This window comes from Phacochoerus africanus, chromosome 5, assembly GCF_016906955.1.
Source record: "Phacochoerus africanus isolate WHEZ1 chromosome 5, ROS_Pafr_v1, whole genome shotgun sequence".
Lineage (NCBI taxonomy): Eukaryota > Metazoa > Chordata > Mammalia > Artiodactyla > Suidae > Phacochoerus > Phacochoerus africanus.
In genome coordinates, this window is record NC_062548.1 from 96,777,971 (window position 1) to 96,799,798 (window position 21,828).

Sequence of the window (21,828 nt, forward strand, 5' to 3'; positions counted from 1 at the left end):
GCAAAGCCTGGCCCCATCTCTTTTGCTTTCTAAGACTAGCCTGTGATTTCACTGAAAATCTCATATTTTCTCCCATCACAGGGGTTCTAGTGAATGCTGTTACTCTTACCCAGAACAATTCACTTTCAATGATTACGATGACATGTAAAAACCAGGAGAAACAACACTTTAAAAATTCTGAAATTAAAACTTTTACCTTTCACCTGTATGACTCTGACTTTGTTAACACTGAAGTGCAAAGTTGCATTCAACCCCTGAAAGTACAGAGAACACACAGAAATGTTATAAAACAAAGTTTATTCTGTAATACTTTATCATAATGAATTGCATCTCTTTGGTAAAAATAAACTTTATAAACATTTTAATAATCAGAGATTAGATACAAAAACTAAACATTTGTTAAGTTGTTTTTAATATGAGCAAAGTCTGGCAACTGAGAAGTGGTTCACTTGGACTGGTCATCTACTGGCAGTTGTAACTCAAACTCAGGGAAATTTTATGCTACATTAGAAAAGAAGATAAGGACAGTTTAATAACTCAAATTTCTTCAATCAGAAAGGATTCTGACACTCATTAAAAATAAATAGTAGTTACAATGAATTGGCAAATTATACATTTTTATACACTACAGAATGGCAACATAATACTTTAAAATTAAGCACTTGTTTAATAAGAAATGTACAACAATTTTAAAAACAAGTTTTGACAATGGCACTGGCAGTTAGATGCAAAAAAAATGTGCTTTAAGAAAAAAAATGGCAGGTATCACATTAAAATACTCTACTTTGTCTTTCAATAAATATTTTGGCTATATCATTAACATATTGAAACAAACTTTGTTTAAATCAAAGCTTACATAACGTTTCAAACTAACAAAAAACTATAAAGTAGATGTAAACCAGAAAGCCTCAAATTTTTCTCAGTTAAATGCTATGGTCTTCACAAAAGGTTAAGTTACTGTAATATTTAAGACAAGTCTTCACAGCTTTGTGAAGTATTCACACCCATTGCTTAAACTGCTGAGAAAGGCCTCCTGATTTACAAAGACACGCACATTCCCCCTTAACACTTTTTCTAGTTTTGAATTCGTGCTAACACATATTGAACTGATCACCTAGTATGACCCTTTACATAATGCCTCAGAAAGTAGCAAAAGAAAAAATTATACATTTTCTAAAGTTTACTATATACAAAGGAATCTAAGTCATGCTGGCTACAAAGAAGGACAGGAAAGGCTCAAAGGTGGAAAAAAGGAGGTGATCCACCCATAATTAGCTTTTCCATGAATTTAAGTAATATTGTCTCTGAACTTGAAAAGTAAAATGAAAACATGAATTTAGTAACATATTGCACAAATAAATTTTAATAATACATAGTCAAGAAACACTGATTCTATTTGAGATGTGAAAGATGAAGATTAATTGTGCCGAGTTAAAACTTTTACTAGGGATCTACACTGGAATTGGTTCTAAGAATTTATATTGATGCAAAGCAAATTATGTTAGCTTAAGTCAAGGTTTTAAAATATGTTGGGAAGTACATAACCTCTCTGGGATTGCCAAATTGTTTTTATTACCACAAAATTTGCTGGTAATATATTTTTAGAAATACAATTTCCAGTCCATGTGACTTGAAATGACTTTCCTTAATTGGGTGGTTAATTAGCCATGTTTTTATCTCAACACACCTGAGGAATGGGATCATGTCATGTCTATGGAAGTAATTAAAAAGGTTCTTCCCCTTAAAAGTAACTGCCTTGGTAAACCAATACATGGAAAGTGATGCACTGAATTCTAATATAAGAATTCAATTTTTTAAAGAAGAATTCAATATAAAATATCATGTAACTTCTTCCTGTTAGTTTTTAGTGTGACAAGTGTTTATTGGCCTTGTTAGTGATGAATATAACTTTTAAATTTATGGGAAGAGTACATGAAGAGGGAGAGAAAGTCAAGTTTAAAGAGTTATTGTTATTTACATTAAGACAAAAATAACTTTGAAGATCCCTGTTAGAACTAGGAACCACTCTCCCTTTCCCTAGCTTAGATCATTTTCCTTTACTTACAAAGACTAATTATCCAATGCACAGGTACTACAGAGAACATATGTGGTAGAGAAATTCAGTTGAACAAAATAAATTGGAACCAGATCATTGAAACACTGTTAATAAGGTCTATTCAGACGGCCATGGTAAATAGCTTAAAAATATCTTGTTATTAAAATGATTTTATAATTTGTGTACTATTTATACTGTGGTAAAAGCAATTTTTGCTGTTATATTCACTGTCTATAGTAAAAGATGTTAATTTGGATTAGCCATTTTCTATAGTAGATGTGACATATATGAAGAACAAAAAAATCCAATACCTCATTCTGCACACTTATGGACTATTTTTCATTATCAACAAATTGAAAAATTACTATTTTTCAACAGCACCGATTTTATTAATGTGGCTATCAGGTTCAATTACAATTAACATGGAAACAGGACAGATAATATTAATGTCGTTATCTTGGCTTAAAGTCTTGCAAATTGAAAAAGACATTTTTGTTATGCTTCTCATTTGACAGTTTTGCCCAAATAAATTCTACAAGTTAAAATAAAAATATTTGTCTCTTAAAAAAAAAAAATCCAAGAAAAATTTTTATCATCATAGAAATAGCTAAGGTAACAAACCAAAATCCCGAGCCTGTGTGTGTGTGTGTATGTATGTATATACATGAAATAATCAGAAAATGAAAACAAGGTCACTGTCTATGAAATAGTATATAGCTTGAGATAAGACTGAACTTTTAAAAAGTTGATTTTGCTGATATAAAAAAATACAATGAGTAAGTTTAGTTTTATTAATATCCCTTATTCTTTCTGAATGATATAATCAAACTATATAAATGATATGAAAAAATGTATCATACAAGCAGATTCATTCAAATACTTAAAAAGGCCTTAGTCAATACATACTTGGAACGGTAATGTAAAATCTTTTAGCATGGATTTAATGGCACATAATAGGTATTACACTGCCTCCTCAAAAGGGTGTAGTATATAATATTTAATTTTATACAAATTTTGAAATCCATGAAGGCATTTTGTCCACCTTTGTTAAATCCTTTAACTTAACTGCGTATACATACAAATTTAATTCATATAAAGCTTGGACAGAAGTCTTTTCCGAAATGATTTACCTTTATTTGTGGTGACATAAATAGTATGTATTCAAAATGTCAATATTAGATTACACTCTATTTGTACTACAAGATTCTCAGAATGCAGTACATTTAACAAGCAAATGAAAGATCCTCTTATTGCAAAGCTGTGTCAAAATGGGTGTTTACTACCTAACACACTCTATGGCTATATCCTCTCACTGGATAATTTCTCAATAATAAAGACAGCTAGTGGCTAAAATTTAAGCCATGGCTACAAAGCACTATGGGAAAGAACAAATGGCTCCAATAAATGTTATTCAATATCTGGAAAGGTAAAACATTTCAAAGATAATATTGTAATAGGAATTGGAGTGCCCTCAGATGAAATTACAACAAAAAATTGCCTTTTCTAAATCTTAGAATTTTTTGGTATACTCTCTGCCTAGGTATCCAAAAGAACTTTCTAGACATATAGGATCTTTTCCCATTTATATTCAACTTTGTTCATGCATCAAAAAAAAAATAATTAAAAACAAAAACTAAAACAAAAAATTCAAATCTCATTCTACTGAATTGCATGTGTCAAATAGTAATATGTGAGAAAGACAGCAGCAAAATTTTTAGCTGGATCCGCAACTACAGTTAATTACAGACTGGAAAAGAAAAATATGTTATAGAGTTGCCCATTCTTACATTTTGACATTAATAAAATAAAAGATTTTTCCTACAAGTTTAAGACAGAGGCTGGGGATTTTTTTTAATACGAAAATTTCCAAATCTTGGAAACACTTATTATAAAATTTATGCTTTTAGGACTTCGCATCATATTTATGGTTGGGCATGATCCTTAACAGCAATTATTTAATAAAAACTTAAAAAAAAAACCCAAAAATGTTTTGAAATAAACATAGCACCCCTCCCCCCAACCCAAAAGAAATCCATTATGGCTTTGATATCCCTTGAAAGAATTAAGTAGAAGAGTATTGCCACATTTTAAAATAATTTAACACTAATAAGTATTTCTACTTTTTCCACTGCTTTTGATTTTGTGTCTTTGCAGTACTTATTAGGGAGCCTAGACATGTACGAATTCCAGCAAGGTGAAGCAAAGATCCAGCTGCCTCTTTGAGCTCCTCATCAATTTCTTGACATGACTGTTTTCGCATCTTCTTGCCTGGCTGCCCCTTTTCAGAGGTATCTGCACAAGCCTGTGAGGCATAGCCACTGTCTCCAAGAGGATCATCTTCATAATCAACGTCTGTATCTTCTTCACTGTGAAATCCTTCACTGCCATCACTTCCTACATGGTTACTCTTTGGGATAAATTCATATACCTCATCCACAGATGACAGGGAGGACACACTAGACCTGGATGCACAACGCTGTGCTGCCATGCTACTTGCACTGTAATTGTGGTCTTCTTTTGGATCAGTGCTGGTGGCCAGAGAATCACTCTCGTGTAATCGCACAGCGCTGGAATGACTGAATGCACTGCTGTAACTCCTCTTTTTCTGCATTGCTGTTTTAAGAGGAAGAGGCTTCTCACCTGTGGAAAATAAAGCTTCCATCAATAAATCAAATACCTTTGATTACAGAAATAGGCCATTCAGAACTACTATATCACTCCTGAAAAAGTGCATTAGATAGGTAATGTTTTGTGGGTTTCAAAACTTTACACAGACCACATTGTCCTGCAGGCATTAATTTGAAACATTTTTTAAATCACTTAATGGTATGTCTTAACATTTCCATTGAAAATATAATTTGAGTTGCTTGCACAGAACACCTTAATATCAATGTGGCACTGTTGAGCTAGTGATTTCCTTATTAATATTTAGGCTGTTGCCAATTTTTCACTATTACAAATAATACTGCAATGAAAATCCTTCTATGTGCCTTTTCTTACACATGTGCAATATTTTTTTTCTAGGAGAAATAACAATAAATAGAATTACTAAGTAAAAAAGAATATATATTTTAAAATATAATTGGTATTTCCAAATTGCTCCAATACGGTTGTTCCAATTATATAACTAGGTATGATAATACCTAGTTACTACACTTCATCCCTAATATTATCAATCATTTTAGTTTTTCATAATCTCATGGACAAAAAGATAGTATCTCAATATTGTTTCATTTTGCAGCTTCTCTAGAAATCAAGGAGATGGTGTCCATTTATGAATTTCTTCCTCTGAGGATTAGCTATTCATATATTTTGCTGACTTTTCTGTTGAACTGTTTTCTTATTTCTTACTTACGATTCTTAAAATATACATATGTATACCCAATATTAATCCTCTGATATATATAAATATGTTCCCCTATTGTTAAGCTTGTATTACTTTTCATAATTTACTTGGGTTTTCTTTTTTGGACTTTGTATTTTGCATCTCAAAGAAGGATTTTCCTAGTTCAAGGTTATAAATACACTTTTCTATGTATTCTTATTTATAGCTTTCATTTTTACTTTTAAATCTTCCAGCTTTATTTCTAATAACATGCTATTTATTTCTTCTTTTGTAGGTCAATGTAACAAGATTTATCACAGCACTAAACTCAATCATTCAATTCCTCACATTTATAAATTAATAGAAATATAACAGAAACTAAGTTATTCAGATGAAAACAATTTAGTCAGAACAAAGTAATTTTGTGTGTAACATTGAAATACTTTACATTCTAAATGACACACAAAAATATATTTTAAAAAGAAAAGCACAGGAGTTCCCATCATGGCTCAGAAGAAACGAATCTGACTAGTAATCATGAGGATACAGGTTCGATTCCTTGGCCTCGCTCAGTGGATTAAGGATATTGCGTTGCCCTGAGCTGCAGTGTAGGTCACAGACATGGCTTGGATCCCACATTGCTGTGGCTGTGGTGCAGGCTGGCAGCTACAGCTCTGATTCGACTCCTAGCCTAGGACCCTCCATATGCCATGGGTACGGCCTTAAAAAAACAAACAAAAAAAACAAACAAAAAAAAAAGAAAGAAAAGCATGATTGCTTACACTCTAAAATTCCTTGTTCTATAGAAGTATTTAAAAGCATCATTGCAGTGGCAGCATCAATATCAGATTCTGAAAAATGAAGAGTAATAATATTAATTCTTTTTACAAAAGAGAGGCTATTTAAGTATTTGCATATATCCAAGGATAACCAACATTAAAGTTTAGGTGTATCTGTTACTTAAAAACACACATAATATTTACTATATTACATACACACACATATAAAGACATACACACACACACAAGTATACACACTAAATAAAATGAAACATTATTTTGCAATCTGCTTTTGTTCACTTAAAGTTGTATAAAGGAAAACTGAGAGGTACTAGAGATAATGAAAGTTCTCTTCTTTAATTATTCACAGTGAAAATAAGAACCTGACCTGAATTTTAATAAAGACTGTCCTTAAATAGATTAAAGCAGCCAAGAACACACAAAAATATTAGTAGTGTCATAATTATATAGAAGTCTACAAGTACTATAGATTTATGTAATACTCAAGAGCTCAAACATAATTGTAGATACTCATAAGAAAAACAGGCTTTAAAAGGCTGGTAAAAGAGTTCTGGCTGGAGTTCTTGTTGTGGCTCAGTGGAAAACGAATCTGACTAGGATCCATGAGGACGCAGATTCGATCCCTGGCCTCGTTCAGTGGGTTAAGGGTCCGGCACGCTGTGAGCTGTGGTGTAGGTTGCAAACGAGGCTCAGATCTGGCGTTGCTGTGGCTGAGCTGTAGGCCAGGGGCTACAGATCCTATTTGACCCCTAGCCTGGGAACCTCCAAATGCTGTGGGTGCGGCCCTAAAAAAGACAAAAAGAGTTCCTGGTTATGGTTCATCAAGTTAAGGACCTGACATTGTCTCTGTGAGGATGTGCATTTGATCCCTGGCCTGTGGAGTAGGCCCCAGATGCAGCTCTGATTAGACCCAGATCAACCCCTGGTCTGGGAATTTTCATATGCTGCAGGTGTGACCATAAAAAGAAAAAAAAAAGCTGGTAAAATCAGCAAGTTTTATTCCAGATGTCATTATGCTCTGATATCTACTCATACTTAAGTTTCTCTCTGTCTTAGAGATCTGTTAGTCTGAATTGTAACTGAATAAAAGTGCCATAATCTAAAATATGAAGGAAAAGGTAGAAAATGTTTATAAATTTTAGATTACAATAGATAGGTTTAAAATAAGACTCAACATATAAACCTTCCATTTCTGTCTCAAAGATGAGAAATTTTTATTATCCCAAAGTTTTGAATTTTATTTATAATACCTAATTATAAAGTTATTTTAGATAATAAAGCAATGAGAATATTGACTTGTTTTCTCCTAATCTTGACCATAAACTCTGTGAAGGAAGAAAATATTGTTATTGACCTTATGAACAGACTTTAGCAAATCAGATGATTGTTGCTATGAGGGAGCACATAATACTATATATACTCTTTTCCCTTAAATGTGATCTCATAAACCAGTTTCTAGATAAATGTCTTCCCAATTAGACTATTAGCTGTCTTATCTTCCTTAAGATAGGAATCATGTATTATCCTCTATGTACCATGATGCCTGGAACAAATAATAGTTCCTTGATAACTATATAAAGAATATATATTACATCTTTGCCCTCCCTCCTTTTCCTTAGATTAAGCAGTTATCACCAAATTACTAACAATGAATACCCTGCATGTTCCAAGTATTATTTTTTTTGGTCTTTCTAGGGCCCCACCCACGGCATACGGAGGTTCCCAGGCTAGGGGTTGAATCAGAGCTGTAGCTGCTGGCCTACACCACAGCCACAGCAATCCAGGATCTAAGCCATGTTTGCAGCCTACACCCCAGCTCAAGGCAACGCCAGATTCTTAACCCACTGGGCTAGGCCAGGGATCGAACCCATGTCCTCATGGATGCTAGTCAGGTTGGTTAATCACTGAGGCACAATGGGAACTCCTTTTTTTATTTTTTTGTCTTTTGTTTTTTATTTCAAGTATTATTAACTCACCTAATTCTCAGTTTATGACGTGGGTACTGTTAGTATCTCCACCTTAGACATGAGAAAACGGGAGTTCCCATCGCGATGCAGCAGAAACAAATACGACTAGGAACCATGAGGTTGCAAGTTGGATCCCTGGCCTCGCTCAGTGGGTTAAGGATCTGGCACTGTGTCCATGCACGCAGCAGTTTTTGGCTGTGCCCATGGCATGCAGCAGTTCCCAGGCCAGGAACTGAACCCATGCCACAGCAGTGATGACATGGGATCCTTAACTGCTAGGCCACCAGGGCACTCCTAATACAACACATAAACTCTTTTCTTTAGGCTACTGTATGTAGTTTGTTTCTCATTTAAGAATTCCTCTGGAGTTCCTGTCAGGGTTCAGTGATAACAAACCCAACCAGTATCCATGAGCATGCGTGTTCCATCCTTGGCCCAATCAGTGGGTTAAGTATCTGGCATTGCCATGAGTTGTGGTGTAGGTCACAGATGTGGCTCAGATCCCATGTTGCTGTGGCTGTGGTATAGGCTGGCAGCTGTAGCTCCGACTAGACCCTTAGCCTGGGAACCTCTACATGCCTTGGGTGCAGCCCTAAAAAAAAAAAAAAAAAAAAAAAAAGGGATGAGCAAATGGACAAAGAGTTGGCCTCTGGGAACAACAGAGATGGAATTTAAACCTGAGTAGTCTACCTCCAGACCCCAGGCCTTCAATTTGTACTCTATCATTATCCCTTAAAACTTACTAAGCATACATAATTAGGGTAGGAAATTTTGCAGAAAATTACAGAATGTACTAGAAATTCTCTATTCTGTTATTCATTCAATAAATGAAGTATCCCGTTATAAACCTGACATCATTCCAGGCTGTGAGAATATAGCAGAAAACAAAATAGGAAAACTCCTAACCTCTCAGAACACAAAGAAATAAAGACTATATCAAAGAGTGACAAATACTACGGAGAAGAAGTAAAAGGGAAAGGAGTGAGAAAATGTGCAGAAGGGTGCTTACAATTTTCAAATATATAGAGGTTAGGGAAGGCCTAAAGGTGAGGTAATAGTTGAGCAAAGACCTCAGGGAGGTGAGAGAATGAAGCCACACAGATAGCCAAAGGAAAAGTATTTCAAGCAGAAAGAATAGCAAGTGAGAAGAATTTGGATCAATGATTCCCACATGCCACAGCTATGGAATCTAGCAAAACAAAGACCTCTTCAATTCCCATTATTTTAGGATGAGATCTGACTACAATATGAAGTTCAACATTCTAACGTTTTTGAAAAAAAGAAGGTACAGTTCAAGTCCATATTGTATCTCTGTGTGAACTGGAAAAAAAGCAACTTGCCTCCAGGTGAATGCTTCCCTGTACCAAGGCACACAGCTTGAGAACTGGAGTGTGGGCTGATTTCAGAGCCCACTCATTGCCTTAGCCAGGTGTCCTTGTGCAGGGCACAATTTGCATGGCATTTTATAAGAGCCCTAACAGAGAAATTCATGCTCCATGGAAGTTTTCCTTCAATAAAAAGAAATCTACCTTGTTTCAAATTTTATTTTAAAAGAGGGAAGTGGTGGTGAGGGAGAGTATCTAATACTGAAATGCATTATAATAAGGAAACAATTTTAGGACATTTATTAATCTTATAAATGAAGCACCTATAAATTTTTTTTTTTTTGCTTTTTAGGGCCATACCTATGGCATATGGAGTTTCCCAGGCTAGGAAATCAGAGCTACAATTACCGGCCTATGCCACAGCCACAGCCACAACCACATGGGATCCGAGCTGTGTCTGCAACCTACACCCCATCTCAGGGCAACACTGAATCCTTAACCTACTGATCGAGGCCAGGGATCAAACCCTCAACCTCATGGTTCCTAGTCGGATTTGTTTCCACTGCGCCACTATGGGAATTCCAAAACATTCCTAATAAAAACCAGTATATCTCTATAGATAGTATATCCTAAAAGTTAATGTATCCCTAACTTGACCTCTTAAATTTCCATTACAATTCAAGGAGTCATATTTCTGGAATACAATACCTAAAACTAAAGATAACCGATTAAGACTTATCTGGACAAACCTAAGAAATCTGCAAGAACACTTTTTTCTTTTCTTTTCTTTTTGGTTTTTCTAGGGCCACACCCTCAGCATATGGAGGTTGCCAGGCTAGGGGTCTAATTGGAGTTGTAGCTGTCGGCCTACACCACAGCCACAGCAACACCAGATCCAAGCCTCGTCTGTGATCTATACCACAGCTCATGGCAACGCTGAATCCTTAACCCACTGAGTGAGGCCAGGGATCGAACCTGCAACCTCATGGTTCCTAATCGGATGTTTCCACTGCGCCGCAACGGGAACTCCACCATTTCTTTTCTTAAAATAATAACAAAACTAGGCACTTATTTCTATAAGAGTAGAATGATAGGAAAACTCTTCCTTAAATATATTTATATCTTGTAGGAATTTGTTACAGCCAAATTAATCTGAATTCTCCCACATGAAATTAACTTCATGAAACCAAAAACTTCTTTGCAAAAGGATTTTATCTACATCTGATTTGTTTAGTTTATAATATTTGCTAAGTATGTTTCCCACAATATCTTACCAATTAACTAAAAAAAAGTTTAACTTCGGTGTTAAAATATGTGCTAGAGAAAAGACCCCAAATACTTGGTAATCAAGAATGCCTGATTGGAGTTCCCATCAAGGCACAGAGGAAAAGAAATCTGACTAGGAACCATGAGGTTTCGGGTTCGATCCCTGGCCTCGATCAATAGGTTAAGGACCTGTGGTGTAGGTAGCAGCTGTGGCTCAGATCTGGCGTTGCTGTGGCGTAGGCTGGCAGCTGCAGCTTCAATTGGACCCCTAGCCTGGGAACCTCTATATGCAGAGTGTGTGGCCCTTAAAAAAAAGGCGCTCCCCCCCCCCAAGAGAATGCCTGATTATCAATGATTTGTCCAAAGTGCAATCTTGAACTTCTTGGAAAGAAAACTGTCTGTGTGGACTTTACAATTTTTTTTTATAGTTCCAGATTGGTTTTGATATTAAAACTAAACTTTGTTTTTAATAATTAAGAGTATTAGCTTTATTATGTAGCATATTCAGTTCATGAAGAATGAAAATTTGGTTCTTTCACAAAGTCTTTTGTATGTTTTCTCTGACACTATTTCAGTTAATCCAATCAATTCAGTTCCAGCTTAAAGTCACTGATCATTAGAGCCATGAGAGGCTTCCAGTGAGTTAAACAACAACAATTTAGTTAAGAGTCACATTATTTCCTTTTGTATCTATCCTTCATAGTTCTGACTGGAGTTCAAAATATGCTACTGGTTTAATAACTGGTTCAACTTAGCCTAGAAGCTAAAAAATTAACAGCAATAATTTGAGAAAAAAATTAGAGAGACATTAGTTTATGTGAGAGTGAGAGTTATAATAAGACAAACAAGTTTGTTTTCTGATTCTCAGTCCATTTGCTTAAGGAATGATATAAGAACCACAGAGGCAGAATTTAAATAGTTATAAGCTAGGTATAATAGGATTTACTGCCTCTATCAAAACCAATATACACATTTACAAAGCATTCAAACAGAGAAGCTGTTTCTTGTGATTCTTTGAGTAGTAGGAGAGTGTTGTCAATACATTACCAATACTTAAAGCTGTCTGAACCATTAGTTTACTTTCATTTCAATTAATATACAAATTATGCTAATTTGTAACCTTAAATTTAAATTTAGGTTTGCATTTAACTCTCTAACTTCATCATTAGCTGTCTAAATTTTTTATCTGCTTGTAGTATGCTAGTGCTTAAATATAAATACTAAAATTTACTAACTATAATAAAGTTCCATTTTTGTCTTCTTTGTTTCACTGAGGTACCCTTGGTGCCTAGAACAGTGCCAAGCACACGAGTGCGCTCAATAAATATTTTTAAACAGATGAATTTACTCCAGACCCACACCAAATCAAAATACTGACAAAGAGGTTTTGTTTTGCTACCTTAGTATGTGATTCCCATGCCTCCTGTTGCTCACTATATAGTAGTGTAACACAGATATTAGCAAGGTGAGGAAGAGAGACAACTAGACTTTAAAAAAAAGATGATTCTATGAAGTGACAGATGTATCTTATATTGGATTCTAATACTGAAGCCCAAGAATGATATTTCAGCAATCTTTACAAAATACAAAACTGACAATGCTTCAAATCATTCTTTAGAGACCTTCTGCAGTTTCCCCGCCCCTGACAAGCCTCATATCTGATAGGAGTGCAGGCTGTGAAGTCAGAGGTCCTTCTGTATCAGTAATTGTGTGACCTTGAGAAAGTTACTTAATCTCTCCAAAGTCTAGTTTCCTTATTTATGAGAAAGCAGCAATACCTCAAAGTGTTGCTGTAAGGATTAAATGAAATAACCCATGCAAAAACATCATAGTCAGGAGCTCAGTGAAAACTAACGTCATAGGGAAAGTTCAAACTCATTACGCTAAATAAGCTCTCCTAGATTTGGCTAGTGCCTGCTTACACTTGTTCATGTACCTTGCCCACACTGAACAATGTCATCTAAGTTACTGGACTAAAGCTACCTGGCCCTCTTCTATGCCCTTAGGCTTCAGCCATATTTATCAACTTGCAGTTCCCAGCAACCGTCCTTCACCAAACCTCTACCCAAGGTTAAGAATTCTCCCAACTTTTGAGGCTCAGCTCAAGCATCCCACTTTGTTCTCTAAGAGGGCTTTCCTGACCTATCGCTAAGCTTAATTTGCTACCCACTTCCTTTTTTCCCAGTATACTCTGTATACTTCTAGTCAAGTTTCTTCAATTAAACGGTATGTTTTCTGAGAGCAGGGCCTGGGTCACTTTCATCACTGCATATCCTAAAGCACCCAGTTCAGAGCTAGCACAAGGGAAGAATTCAACAATTACTTGTAGAATAAACAACTGAATGCTTAATGGATTTATTGTTGTATTTTTCAAACTTTTCTCTAGAAGTAATACCAAGAGTTATGAAAAAGCAAGTTTCAAAGAAGTTTATGAATATGTGCTAGAGCAACCTGACTTAAATATAAATTTTCTGAAGTTTTTGAGTGCTATTAGGTTTTTCTCTTATAACTCACAAGCATTTCGTATGCTATTCCAGGACTGACTTGCCTTTGTTTTAACCTAGAATACCAACCACCTCCTCCACCATGTTAACTATTACTAGGGGAATAGGCCTAAGACTCACAATTATAGAGATGGAGGGAAGTAAGGTGTTAGTAGCATTGGAGAGAGGATGGATAATATGTATAACTCATTAGATGAAGGAGAAGTAACCATACTCTAGTTGTGGAAGCTTCTCCACAAAGGAAGAAGCAGAATTTGGTTAGAATAAGAGCAAAAAGAAATTCTAAATAAGCTGCAGAATTCAAAAAGAGAAAATGTTCTCAAAACGTGTGTATGAACTTAGCTTGAATGACTAAGGGTCAGAATACTGAGGTAACAGAAAGATAAAGGAAGTTTCAGCAATACCTAATGTAAAGAGCAAGCATATGTACCCATGCAGGTAACAGGAAAATGGATACTTGCCTTATGGTAAGTCACAACATTATCTGAGGCCGACTCCCAACTCCTTTCTTTGCAGAGATCTCTTGAGCTTTTTCACACTCATTTCCTTCCCTATTTTTACAGACCATCATCATACTGCTTCCTAGGCTTGGCTCAGTGTAGTTACAAAGAACCAAAATGTCTCTGATACATAGAAAGGCTTTTGGTATGATACTTTCTATTTTTAGAGGTCATAGAAATGTCTGGAGGCTCCAAAGCAACAATGCCAAGAAAATTTACGTTAATATACCACTAACCTATAACATTAACTATGAGTAGAGAGAAAAAACCACTAATTCAGAATTTTGGTCTACTTTTGAAAAGTCTACAAAATTCTAAAAATTAACTCATTGCTTTCCTCCTAAATTATAGTTCCTTATACTTAACCTATTAAAGAAATATGTAAAACCATCCCTAAATCAAAGGCCACACAAAAACAGGCAGCAGGATAGATATGGACTATGGGCCATAGTTTGCCAACCTCTATTCTAGTCTCAGACAGACTTGACAAGATAATTCTCTCCCGATGGCATAACTAAGAAATATTTCCCTATTTTCAAGGAAAAGTACACATAAAAGGAAATGAAAACAGGAATATTAAACAGTATACACAGTATAAGCCCAGTATTTGAAGAAAAAGTATGTGCAGAGGGTAAGGGGTATATGTGCATGCATGCAAACATATCTACTCATGTATAAGGCATAAAAAAGACCAAAGCAATTACATCAAAATATTAGCAAAAGAGGGGCAGGTGATTAAGAGGTACAAACTATAATGTATAAAATAAATAAGCTTCAAGGATATATTGTACAATATAGGGAATGTAACCAATATTTTATATTAACTACAAATGGAGTATAAAACCTTAAAAAATTGTGGATCATTATGTTATACACCTGAAATTTATGTAATATTGTACATCAAGTATACCCCAATTTAAAAAAGTTAACAGCAGAATATAGGGTAAGTTTTATTTTCTTTTATATAAATGTTTTTCTTTTTCAAATCTTCTACAATGACCATATAATATTTTGTAATTAGAAAATAATTGGAGTTCCTGTTGCAGCTCAGTGGTAATGAACCTGGCTAGCACCCATGAGGACATGGGTCTGATCCCTGGCCTTACTCAGTGGGTTAAGGATCTGGCGTTGCCATGAGCTGTGCTGTAGGTTACAGACTTTGCTCGGATCTTGAGTTGCTGTGGCTGTGGCATAGGCTGGCAGCTGCAGCTCCGATTTAACCCTAGCCTGGGAACTTCCACATTCCACGAATGCAGGCCTTAAAAAAAAAAAAAAAAAGAAAAGAATTAAACAAAAATTCTGATTTTGACCTGAGGTTTTATAATTTAAAAACTGATCTTTCACATACCTTTGAGAGTTCGCACCTGGTTCTGCTTGAGTACAGAGCTTAAGTAGTGAGGTGATAAAGAACCACTGAAAAATAGAAGTAAGTTACTTGTAAAAATCTTTATTTCACATTTTACAGAATGTAGTTGCAAATACAACTAAACTGTACAATAAAAAATACAAACTATTTTTATCTGTTTTTCTTTGCTAATACTTTAGAAAGAGTCTGCCAAAGCAGAAAGAGCATAAGATCGAGGTTTAAATCAGAACTATTTGGACATTCTTAGGCAAAATAATTAATGTCTTAGTTTCTTCATTTGTAAAACAGGAATCATTAAACCTCCCACACAGGATTGCTATGATAATTAAATAAGAATAATGAATTTTAAATGGCTGTAACTACAATAAGTAATAGTTACTGTCTGATTTGGTACTGCATGTCTAAGTTTGATATGATATTAATACAGGTGTTACTACAGACATGAAAGTGTTTATCAAAACAAATGTTTAAGGAAGACTGTATAGTCATGACAAAAACACACATAAGTTTCTGATTTAATTAATAATTATCAAATTAAACTTTCTATATTTATGAAGATATCAGTACATACATTTTAATTCCCCAAATTAAAACATTCTGGGGACAAACTACTTTTCTTTGAAATTTGTGTTAAGTATAAAAAAGATCTGTTTTGTTTTGTTTTTGTCTTTTTAGGGCCGCACCCATAGCACACAGAGGTTCCCAGGCTAGGGGTCTAATCAGAGCTGTTGTTGTGGCCGGCCTACACCAGAGCCACAGCAATACCAGATCCTTAACCCACTGAGCAAGGCCAGGGATAGAACCTGCAACCTCATGGTTCCTAGTCAGATTTGTTTCCGCTGTGCCAAGGTGGGAACTCCAAAGATCTGTTTTTTGTTTTTCATTTTTTCATTGTTTTGCTAAGTTAAAAGTCTATTTCCAGTCACAGTTTTACATACACCATAGCTCATTTCTTCCTCAGACTTACCAATTAAACACAAAGCTATGTCAGCTGCAACTGTCGTTTGGCCAAACAATGACAAAGAGAAAATGTTTCTTAAAATATTAAGGTAATGTTTTAAGTCAAAGATTAAAACCTTTATACTGTTGTTTTATCTACCTATCTTTAAACTACAAAATCATCTCTAACACGTAAACATGATAAAGCCAAAAAATATAAACATGAAAGTGATCATATAAAAGGCACAGGAGAGTGTGTTTTTGACAATATCCAAAGAAGAGCGCCAATTCTCTCATTTAATTTGTTTTTTTTTTTTTTTTTGGCCACGTCCAGGCATATGGAAATACCTGGGCCAGGTATCAATTCCATACCACAGCTGCGAGGCAAGCTGCTGCAGTGACAACAGTGGATTCTCAACTAGGTATGTCACCATTTAATTTTTAATAAAACATTAACATCACTAATAAAACATGAAAGGATCATCAGCAGAACTTACCATTAGTTCCTTGTTATTATTTTTAACTAGGACACCTCATAAGCACCAACATTAACTAATAAAGATGGTATCATTCCCAAACAATGAGAATATAAATTCTGATAACATCTTTTTTAGATTTCATTTCATAAGGATAAACCAATTCTTGCTACAATGATCCTTCTAATCCAATACAGTAAATAAACTTAAAAATCTCAATAACTATATATATTACTGGTCTTACTAATTTTTTTTTTTTTTTACTGTATCTCAGCTACAATCACTCCTCTAAAAGTTATCTAATACTTTAAGAAATTAAACACTATAGGAGTTCCCATCTTGGCACAGTGGAAACGAATCTGACTAGGAACCATGAGGTTTTGGGTTGGATCCATGGCCATACTCAGTGGGTTAAAGATCCGGTGTTGCCATGAGCTGTGGTGTAGGTCCCAGATATGGCTCGGATCCCACGTTGCTTTGGCTCTGGCGTGGGCTGGCAACAACAGCTCTGATTAGACCCCTAGGCTGGGAACCTCCATATGCCCCAGGTGTGGCCCTAAAAAGACAAAAGACAAAAAAAAAGAAAAAGAAATTCAACACTATAGGAAATGGTGAAAATTGTTGCAACTGGGAGTTCACTCTTTCTCCCTATTTTTATGTTTCAAAATTTCCATTTATTATTTTATTAAACAGCTTAAAACTTAAAAATATCACCCATTATAGATTATCCTTAAAAGTATTTACCAAAAAAAAAAAAAGAGAGAGTTCCTGTCTTGGCTCAGTGGTTAACAAACCCAACTAGTATCCATGAGGATACAGGTTCAATCCCTGGCCTTACTCAGTGGGTTAAGGATCCGGCATTGCTGTGAGCTGTGGTGTAGGTTGCAGACGCAGCTCAGATCCTGTGTTGCTGTGGCTGTGGTGTATGTAGGCCAACAGCTAAAGCTTCAATTCAACCGCTAGCCTGGAAACCTCCACATGCTGCAGGTATGGCCCTAAAAAGAAAAAAAAAATCTGTCATTTTCAACTCAAATGAATATATGTAATAAAATTCAACAAAAAGATTCTGAAGGTTTAAGAAAAGGGAACAATCAGATTTAAAGACATGATGCAATTTTCAGATTCAACTTAAAATGGGAAAGCTATATGACCAATTTGTTGATGACTGAGTTTGAAAATAAAAGCCAAAGAAAGTCATCATAACTATATGTACGAACAGAAACAAAACAAATAAAAACACTAAAGCATTATTTTACTTGACAGCATTTTAAAATTTGAGACTTGAATATATAGTTTTCAAATATTAAACATACTGTGAAGGAAAAAAAGCTTAAAATAGAAAAAGAGGAGTTCCCATTGTAGCTCAGCAATAATGAACCTGACTAGTATCCATGAGGATACAGGTTTGATCTCAGGCCTCGATCGGTGGGTTAAGGATCTGGCATTGCTGTGGCTGTGGCACAGGCTGGAAGCTACAATTCCAATTCTACCCCTAGCCTGGGAACTTCCATATACCACGGGTGCAACCCTAAAAGGACAAAAAAAAAAAAAAAGAAAAAAGAAAAATAAATATGTATATAAAAATGTTGTAATGACAAACTTATCTTAATCATCTTATTTAAAATATTTTAAATATACTCTTACTTTCTTGTGTCTTTAGGTCACATTAGCACTTCAGACAATTAAAATGATTTAACCTTTACAAAAAGGCTTCAGGCACCTGAAATCATGTTATAAATGTCTTCAGAGTTTAGTTAGAATATTTTCAGTATTGATTACATTTTTCAGAATGTATGTTCTCATCTCTCCAATATCCCGTTTCCTAATTATATAAGTTGGACTGTAAGTAAAAATGCCTTAGGCTAATGTCTTATCCATAAATAATTCTCTATGTAATTAAAGACAAAAAACCAAACCCTAAAACTTTGTTAAAGATTCTCCATATCATACACTGAAATTTTAGATATCACCACTGACCCTTTTTTTTTTTTTTTTTTTGGCTGCACCTGCAGCATGTGTAAGTTCCTGGGCCAGGACCTGGACCTGAACTGGAGCCACAACAGTGACCCAAACTGCTGCAGTGACAACACCAGATCCTTAACCCGCTGCACCAAAGGAATACTCCACCACTGACATTCATATGGAAGATCCTGTACCTTTGTGGTGATGCAGGAGGCATGTAAAATGTTGATTTTGAGGGAAAAGGTTGCTTTTTCAGTGCCTGCATAAGGTTGGGTTTATATTCTGGATCAACACACCATAAGGAACCTTTTCCATTAACCTAGAATGAAATACACAAGAATTAATAACCTGGAACTTTAAGACACACAAAATCAGAGTCTGAATGTTTTTAATAAGTGTGTATGGGGAAAAAAAACCCAACAGTACTTTTTGTGTACAATGCAAAAATTGAAGTAAACTTGCTAGGAATGCCACTGTGTGACTGAAAGCCTTGGTGGCAGACTGCCTGAGTTCCTACACTCAGCTTTGCCATTTACCCACTGTATGATCTGCAGAAGGCTAACTAATCTCTGTTTCTCTGGGCCATTCATTATTCCTTTATTTGTTTTTTTTTTATTCCTTTATTTGTAAGGTATGGATAATAATAGTACCTACTTTACAGGGTTGTTCCCTGGATTAAACTATGCATAAAGTACTCTGTACAGTGCATGGCACACAGGGCCCCAGGACTGTACAACTCTTGGACATGCCATTCACATCATGGTCTGGAGAATAATACAACCCTAGATTGGCAGAGAACAGCAAGAAGGGCTGTACAAGACCACCCTCTACATGCTAAGATGTCAACAAATGTTAGCCATTATCATTATTGTTATAGAAAAAACAAGAAAAAAAATCAAGTAGTGTCATTCCCCTAAAAGTGATAAGGAACATATTAGGTGATGCTTCAAAAAATAACTTAATAACATTAATTAACACAAGTGCTTAACTCCCCATTTAAGCTGTTTAAATTTAAAGAAACAATTTAATAAAAAGATGGCTGGCCTACACCAGAGACACAGCAATGTGGGATCCAAGAGCCTTGTCTGTGACCTACACCACAGCTCACGGCAACGCCAGATCCTTAGCCCACTGAGCAAGGCCAGGGATTGAATCCGCAACCTCATTGTTCCTAGTTGGATTCGTTAACTACTGAGCCACGACGGGAACTCCATTTGTTTCTGTTTCTATTCTACCAGTTATTGATATTAAATTTTAATAAATATTTTCAGATATTTAATAAATCTTTTGAAGATACAAATGTCAAAAATATGATATAACTTGACCCCTCTCCCATCATGATGTACAAAATTTCCTCAGAACCTCAGAACTAATTCACAAGATTGATGAGATTCAAACTGTTATTAATTTTTATTTTTTTCTTTTTCTTTTTTTGTCTTTTTACGGCCGCACATGTGGCATATGGAAGTTCCCAGGCTAGGGTCGAACTGGAGCTGCAGCTGCCAGCCTAGTTCACAGCCACAGAAACTTGGGATCCGAGCCATGTCTGCGATCTACATCACCAGGATCCTTAACCCACTGAGAGATGCCAGGTATGCGAATACTAGTTGGGTTCATTAACTGCTGAGCCACGATGGGAACTCCCTAATTTTTATTTTTATATTACATCATTTCTATTTAAAAAACCCTTTCTTAAAATTTGAAATACACTACACAACTACATTAACAATTACTTAGACAACAATACAATTTACACATGTCCTGATCTCCTGCTCCTTTTTGCTTGTATGATTTAAGCTATTATAATTGGTGAAGATTTAAAGTGATGAATTCCAGGTTGCTTTCATTTCCTGAACTCTTTTCCAAGGTAATATCAGTCTATTACTAAGGCTCTTTTTTTTTTTTTTTTAAAACTCTGAATATCATGTCACAATTATTATAGCAGAACGGCGTAATTAAAAGAACACTGTTAACAGGTTTAAACTGAAGTCTTAACCATTGGTTATTGATTGGCTACGTTATACTGGACAAATCATTTAATCTCTAAGAGTCATACTTCATATTTTCCATTTACATTTTATCCATAAAATAAAAAAACGGTCATTTCACTGAGTTTTGATGAGATTCAAATAAGGTAATTCATATGTAAGTGACATAGAAGTACAAAATAAGTTAATACTAAGGGGTTATATTGAAATTGGCATATAATAAGAATTTATATGGTTTAATAACAATATATTCCTACTCTTTTTCTTCTAAGAGATGAGGGGGTTTTTAAAACATCAACAATAAGAACAAAAATCAATTTTGAATAAGAGGAAAAAGTGAGGAATTTCCGTCGAGGCTCAGGAGGTTAAAAACCCTACTTAGTATCCATGAGGATGCGGGTTTGATCCCTGGCCTCAGTGGGTTAAGGATCTGGTGTTGCCACAAGCTGCAGAGTAAGTCACAGATGCGGCTTGGATCTGGCATTGCTAAGGCTGTGGCGTAGGCTGGCAGCTGTAGCAATTTGACCCCTAGCCTGGAAACTTCCATATGCCACAGGTGCGGGCCTAAAAAGAAAAAAGAGAGAAAAAAGTTAGGTAGAAAAAAACAAGAGATAAACCAAACCAAGAAGGGGGAAAAAGTTCTTGTGTGAAGAAAAGTATGATAATTGCTGGTAAGGCAGTTTTTAACATCCTAGCAACTTAAACATTATAGGAAAAGAAAAACTATGAGTATCATACCACAAGGTAATATAGAAACACACCACACTATCAGGTGAAACTCTTCCTGGCCTACAGCAGAAAGATAGCAACATGAACTGCACTAAACAGGTATTTGGAATTTTAACTTTTTCCCAAAGGAAGCTTTATTTATTTATTTATTTATTTTTGTCTTTTTGCCATTTCTAGGGCCGTTCCTGCGGCATATGGAGGTTCCCAGGCTAGGGGTCTAATCGGAGCTGAAGCCACTGGACTTCCCCACAGCCACAGCCACAGCAACTCGGGATCCGAGCCACGTCTGTGACCTACACCACAGCTCACAGCAACGCCGGATCCTTAACCCACTGAGCAGGGCTAGGGATGGAACCCGCAACCTCATGGTCCCTAGTCCGATTTGTTAACCACTGAGCCACAACAGGAACTCCAGTAAATGTGTTTTGATGAGACCGAAATAAAACTTTATAATATTAGCAGAATATCCTTTGCCCCCAAACTACTTTAGTTTCATAGAGAAATATATGCATGAATTATTTTTCATATTGACTAAGAAATTATTTTAATAATTCTAGCCATGTTCTATCTTGGTTTTCCTGAGATTATACTCCTAGAAGCAGTTTAGTTCAAATCTACTTTTTAA

At 35.4% G+C, this 21,828-nt stretch overlaps 1 protein-coding gene across 3 annotated transcripts in view; it reads right to left on the minus strand.

The window, feature by feature from the left end:
• Positions 1–280: 280 nt before the first annotated feature.
• FOXN2 (forkhead box N2) overlaps positions 281–21,828 on the minus strand; it is a 68,740-nt gene continuing 47,192 nt past the window's right edge. For all 3 annotated transcript variants that reach the window (XM_047782123.1, XM_047782124.1, XM_047782122.1), the window contains 4 exons: positions 18,681–18,805; positions 15,092–15,156; positions 6,164–6,232; positions 281–4,696 (listed from right to left, as the gene is read on the minus strand). In XM_047782123.1, coding sequence (XP_047638079.1) covers positions 4,173–4,696; positions 6,164–6,232; positions 15,092–15,156; positions 18,681–18,805 — 783 coding nt within the window. In that variant the 3' untranslated portion in view covers positions 281–4,172. The remainder of the gene's footprint in view (positions 4,697–6,163; positions 6,233–15,091; positions 15,157–18,680; positions 18,806–21,828) is intronic.